General features: G+C 38.4%; 1 protein-coding gene across 1 annotated transcript; it reads right to left on the bottom strand.

The window, feature by feature from the left end:
* Positions 1–1,067: 1,067 nt before the first annotated feature.
* Positions 1,068–2,429, bottom strand: LOC140970798 (uncharacterized). Its single transcript, XM_073432708.1, has 2 exons — positions 1,676–2,429; positions 1,068–1,585 (listed from the first exon to the last, which is right to left on the bottom strand). The coding sequence occupies exons 1-2, from the start codon at positions 2,427–2,429 to the stop codon at positions 1,068–1,070; spliced, it is 1,272 nt and encodes a 423-aa protein (XP_073288809.1).
* Positions 2,430–6,641: the final 4,212 nt, after the last annotated feature.

Consider the following 6,641-nt stretch of genomic DNA (forward strand, 5'->3'; position numbering starts at 1 on the left):
AATAGCCCGTTAATCCCAAGAAGCTTCGAATTTCTGTCACATTCTTTGGTGTAGGACAATCTGAGATTGCTGCTAGTTTCTTAGGATCTACAGATACTCCTGCTGCTGATATTATGTGACCCAAGAATGTGACGCTCTCTAGCCAGAGCTCGCATTTCTTGAACTTGGCGTACAGCTCTTTTTCTCTAAGCGTGTGGGGGGTGAGACGAAGATGTTCCTCATGATCTTCCATACTTTGTGAATACACAAGGATTTCGTCTATGAATACGACCACAAACCAATCGAGGTAAGGTTTGAAGACTCTATTCATGAGGTCCATGAATGCTGCGGGATCATTGGTCACTCCAAACGGCATTACCGTAAACTCGTAATGGCCGTATCTCGTCCTGAAGGTTGTTTTAGGAATATCTTTTTCTTTGACCTTCAGTTGATGGTATCATGACCTCAGATCGAGTTTTGAAAAGACCTTAGCTCCTTTCAACTGGTCAAAAAGGTCATCTATCCTCGGGAGAGGGTATTTATTCTTGACGGTAATCTTGTTCAACTCTCTATAGTCGATACATAATCTTATACTCCCGTCTTTTTTTTTTCACAAACAGAATAGGAGCTCCCCACGGAGATGCGCTTGGTCGGATTTGCTTCTTATCCAACAACTCTTGGAGTTGGTCCTTGAGTTCCTTTAATTCTGCTGGGGCCATTCTGTATGGTGCTTTTGAGATCGGTGTAGTCCCAGGAATCAAGTTGATCTCAAACTCCACTTCACGATCGTGGATTGTGCCCGGGAGTTTTTCAGGAAAGACATCCGGAAACTCTTGTACTACCGGAATCTCTTCTAGTGTAAGTGTAGTTTCTTCTTTTACCTCGCTTAACATTGCTAGGTAAACTTCTTCTCCACTTTTCATGGCTTTCCAAGTTTGAGAAGCAGAAAGAAGAGTCTTTCGTTCTTTGGTCTTGCCATGAAATAAAAATTTCTCTTGGTGTGGAGCTTGGATGGTTACCATCTTTCCATGACAGTCTACTTGAGCATGATTATTGGCTAACCAATCCATTCCAAGAATTACATTGAATTACACCATGCTTAGTTGGATTAGGTTTGCCTTGAAACTTTGATTTTCTATGAGTACGCCAATATCCCGATATAGAGTGCGAGTTTCTAAAGTTCGATTTGCAGGAGTTGCTACTCTATATTGTTCTTCTAAGTTATCAGGCATAGTTCCTAACTTCTTGGCAAATCTCTTAGACATGAATGAATGCGTAGCACCACAATCAAATAATACATAAGCTGGTATATTATTGATTAGAATGGTACCTGCTACATCATTTGAGTTGCCAGCCTCTTCTTGAGTGAGAGCATAGACTCGAGCATTTGGCTTGTTCTCATGAGGCTTGTTTGGAGTTGTTCCACCTGCTGGACCATTCCTTGGATTTGGAAGAGGGCATTGAGCAATGCGATGGTCCATCTTTACACAACGGAAACAAGCTCCAGAATTCCTACGGCATTCACCAGTGTGAGTGAATCCACAAGTTTGGCACTTGACTCCCTCTTTGCTTGATTGAGAAGGAAGTGGTTTCTTTTGCTGGAGAACTGGTGAATTGGTTACTTGAAACCTAGGCTTCTTGAATTGTTGGCCCGGTTGGTACTGGCTTGACTGAGGACGTTTGAGTTTGTTCTAACCTTCACGCCTCTTAATGTCATTCTCAGCCCTGATGGCGGCTCCCATCAATTCATCAAAGCTGTTGGGCTCGATAACAGTAAGGGCAGATTGAGTAAGGCTGTTCAATCCCTTCTTGAAGCGATGTATCTTTAAGGCCTCGTCTCCCATGATGGTTGGGGAGTAAGTTCCCAATGAGTGGAACTTGGATGAATACTCCACCACTGTCATGTTGGGTTCTTGAACCAAGCTTTCAAATTCTGATAGCTTCTGCACTCGAATTGCTGTCGGGAAGTAGTGCCTCAAGAATGCCTCTCGGAACCTTTGCCAGGTGATAAGTCCCGTCCCTAAAATAGCTGGTGAGACTCCTTCCCACCATTTGGCAGCTTTATCCACAAGAAATGGTGTAATCACATCTACTCTGATCCCTTGTGGAACCACAAGTAGTCGAAGATGATTCTCCACCTCTTTCATCCAATTTCGTCCGACCTCAGGATCGGAGCTTCCATCGAAGTTTGAGACTCTTGCTCTTCGGAGAGCCTCATAGTGATGCTTGGTCCCATTCTGAGCTGGAGGTGGTGGCGGTGGCTGGTTAGCATTAGGGTTGACCAACCCTTGTAGTGTGGTTGCCACCATCGTGGCTATAACCATCAGATCCACCTGTCTAAGGCCAACTGCTGGTGGTGGTTGTTGTTGTTGTGCGTCTTCGTCATTGCGGTTGTTATTGCGGTTATTGTAACGAGGGTTGCGGTTGTTTCTTACAGGTCTTCCGTCCATCTCCTACAATATGAAATTTCTAAGGTTTTTGGCAGAATATGGACCAAATAAAAGAAGCAAAATGTTTAAGTAGTTGCTCGAGAATTAAATATGAAACCAATTGATAGAAATAAATTTTATTGATTTCCCAAGAAAGTGCAATTACAATAGAACTTCGAAAATTAAAAAAGAAATGCAAATGGAACAAGTGGTATTACAAAGAATTACTATTGATAGTCTAATCTATCACTTCTCCCAAATCTAAATCCATAAGATCCTCTTCGACTTCTACTTCTTCTTCGGGATCCTCTTCAGGTTCATCTTGGTTGGCTATTACTGCTTGTAGACGTTCAATATGACCATGCAGAACTGCATTTTGGTCGCTAAAAACTTCATTAGTGTTCTGTAACTCATGAATCTGAGCATCGGTCTGCTCACTATAAAGATTATGCTGGTGCACAAGTTGGTGATTTTGATCTTTAAGCACTTGGATCTTCTCAATCAAGTTATCACGTAACTCGATGAACTCTACAAAAGTCTCTTGAGAGGTTGGAAACTCTTCTTGAGCCTTCCTACTCCTCTCTTCTGCTTCATGCAGATAGTGAGCATAACGTTGAACATCACCTCTCAAGTGATCAGCTCGACGTTGCAATTCATCTTTGTCCAGCTCTAAGCAGTAGTTATGTTCTTTTAGTTTCTCTAGCTTCCTCTTTAAGCTCTTAATATAGTTATTTTGGTCAGTCATATCCTACATCTAAAACATGAGAGTCAAGGTTCAGAAGTGATCTCAAGAGTATAGGTCACTATAGATAAGTACTTGAATGAACAGAATCAGTAAGCCTATAACATTCAATAGCAGAAAATAGCACAAAATTTTTCGGTCTCAGAATTGCGTGAAAAAATTACTAAAAATCCTCCACATCAAGAACATGAATTGTACCAAATTTGGTGCAAAAATACTAAGCCGTTTGGGAATGAAAATTCCTCAAAATTTTGAAAAATTGGAAAATTTCACGGAAATGATGATATCACTATCTAAACGAAGGATTTTAGGTTTTCCTCGTCGAGAGCTTTCCAACGCATACTTTTAATAGTAAAAATTCCTCCTGGATCAAAAGTTATGGCCGTTTGACGTTTGCGGGATAAACACCTCAAATTCCATGCCATTTGCAAGGCCTACTGCATGCGCCTGCTGGAATTCACTTCCTACTGAAATTCGGATGCTACTGCAACCAAGTCTGTTGCTTTCCAGCACTGTTAAAATCAGTCTGCTGCATTCTGGTCTACTGACCAAGTCTTCTACATTCAGATCTACTGATTTCCATCTATTGGTTCTTCTGCTACTGATATTTGGTCTACTGAATTTTTTTTTTCCTACTCATTTCAGACATGCTGCTGAAACACTTAGAACTCTACTGCATTATGCTTTGTTTCCCTTACTGATTTTTCCCAACTGTACGTAGTTAATCTATATTTTCAGTAGTCTATTACAGTAGTTAATTTTCAGAAGTCTATTATATTATCAGAACTTAATTTTTTCTAGTTCCTCATCCCCAGATTATGAAAATTGGTTTTGCTCTGATACCACTTCAATGTCACGTCCCGGGATGGGGTTGATCGACATCGGCGTTGCTCTCAAATTTACATTCGAAAACAACAAGCCTCAGAAGTACAGAATTTTAGAAACCAGTCTTTTATTCATAATACTGAATATTCATTGTCTGATACAACTCAAATAAAAATGTTTTACTGTGGAAATGTAAAACCAGAAAATACAATGTCTGAACAGATGCAGCGGAATATAAAATATAAATCAGAACTGAGAACAACGATCTTCATCACTAGTCCCTTAGTAATAAAATTTATCGGAAAATCACAACCTAGATTCTTTATTACTTTTATATATTCAAATATACAAACATATTCATTTTAAAAACAAACTCATATACCAATTTATATATATATATTTTTTCATTTAATATAATAATATATAATGGATAGCTGATTTACACTCATGGAGTTCGAATGAATATTAACTCTCATTGAAAAAAGGCTAATTAGTAAAGTAGACAATTAAATAAACTAATATTGAAAATAAAATAGGAAAATTTACAAAGAATAAAATCCCCCCTTTTTTTCTCTTTTTTTTTCTTTTTTTTAATTAACGTGTGTAAGGTCCTGTAATTAATTATCCGGTAATTTTGGCATAATTAGAATAATTATTGAGTTGTAAATTAAAATAATTATTTATGCCAAATAATTTCAATAAGTGTGTTAAAAATATGTATTTTAGAATATCGGAGAATTCAACGATATAAAATACATATAGAGTTTAAATAACACACGAGAGCAAAATAAATACAGACCGGGATAAATGGGCTTGAGTTACTAAATGGGTGTCTTCCTAACATCCTAAGCTTCGATTTAAGTCAAAAATCGCGAAGTTTGAGCAAGGATTCGGGTAGATCGAAGCTGCTGTTCCGGCGCTCTGTTTCTGCGCAAATTCTTTTGATTTTGGGGTGAGCGTTTTGTGTTGCTGGGATTTATACAACTTGAATTTGTAGAAACAACCTAAATAAACTTTGTAGTGGTTTAAGTTTGCTGTTTATAGCCGCTAGAATCATGGAATTTTGATAGGAAACGGATTTGATATGATTTTTCTACCAAAATGTGTCAAAATGGAATTCTGTGTTGGAGCTGTGTACAACACCTACTATAATTCGGGTTTATGGCATGTTTGCACTCGGATTCTGGCTTTTTGGTTAAAAATAAAGTTGTAGAGCTATGCGTTGTCTTTGTAATGATATAAGATTCGTTAATTTCCATTAAGAATTGAGCAAGTTATGCTTGTTTTTCTGGAACTGCTCAGCGTATGATATTCTGTCTGCGAATTCGGAAGTAGTAGTGTGTTCTTGAAAATTCTGATAATAATCTACTGAGATTCTGAAGATGGTTTCAACTGAAGAAACTTAGATAATTCATTTCCAATTGGCGGATATTGATTTGGGTAAAAAATGAGTTAGATATGAATTTTATGGTCATAGGTGCCGAATCTGAAACTGGAACAGAATTCATTTTTCTAGATTTCTGGTTGTGGATGTTTATCCATGTCAAGATGATTGAATTTCTTGTTGACATCTTCTGATGAAATATGGGTTTTTAAGTTAGGATTCCAACCATGTATGATAAGTATATTTTGGTTAAGTTTTTGGTTAAGTTTTGACCTTAAAACTTAGCATAGGTACAAGCTGAAATTTTGAAATATTGTATTGAATTGGAAATTTACTCGACTTGTTATATCATCTTATTGTTAGGCCGAGAAGATCAAAGTTGAGCTTGTTGTCGTTATCAATCGGTATAGGTATGTTACAGCTCGGTGACATACGACGGTAAAACATAGATTATGTTTAATTGTCATTCTGTGTTACATGGATCGTGTTTATGACTTGTTGACTGTTGTAAATTGTTAAATGCCTTCGTTGTGATCTATGTTTATTATTATGACATATTATTGGCATTTAGCATCGGGCATACAGTTATGACATTCATGTTGAGCCCTATCGTTCTTGTTAGCCCATTGTTGATATCCGTTGTTATCTGGCACTGTTGTTTATCTCGGGATCATTGTGTGGCTGATAGGCCTATACACATGAGACCGTAGATATGATTGAACAATCTCGTGGTTAGTGCAGCCTTTTGAGGTGAGCGCTGGGATTGTGTCATCTAGTTGTTCTGTTGTGCCATCCTGTTATACCGTATCAGCTGTATGGAGGCCGAGTCATGGGTGTTATTCAGCACAGCTTGGCATACCTCGCATACTTGGCAGGTCGGTTTAGCTGCATGACGATGTAGCTCTCCTGTGTTGTTGCTCCAGCATTATTCCAGTTGTTATCGTACCGTTTGTTGGCTCCTGTTATCCCGATTATTCGTTGAGCCTTTCATGCATTGCATATTACATTTTATTATATGATTATGCATGATTTATGATTATTGTTGTTATTGTTGAACTGTTTCATACCAGAATCCTAACCTCAGTTATTTACTGGGGGGCTGCTGTGGTTGATTGAGGTTGGATTGGTAGATCTCCTTAGTCGTTTTGCAGCATCAGGCCGAGGTTCCGCCAGTGGAGCTCGGGATTGAGGTTGGATTGCTTGGTTCTGTCAGTGGAGTTTCCCAGTTAGTCTATATGTATGTCTTGAGTTTTTCAGTCTTGTATTGTAGTTTATTTGCCGG

Source organism: Primulina huaijiensis, chromosome 1, assembly GCF_012295235.1.
Source record: "Primulina huaijiensis isolate GDHJ02 chromosome 1, ASM1229523v2, whole genome shotgun sequence".
NCBI classification, from domain to species: Eukaryota; Viridiplantae; Streptophyta; class Magnoliopsida; order Lamiales; family Gesneriaceae; genus Primulina; species Primulina huaijiensis.

Bases quoted from the DNA above. Each gene is read 5' to 3' on its own strand.
- LOC140970798 (XM_073432708.1), bottom strand. From the start codon at position 2,429: ATGGACGGAAGACCTGTAAGAAACAACCGCAACCCTCGTTACAATAAC. The intron at 1,586-1,675 runs GTTAGAACAAAC...CCAATTCACCAG, and splicing joins TGACATTAAGAGGCGTGAAG to TTCTCCAGCAAAAGAAACCA.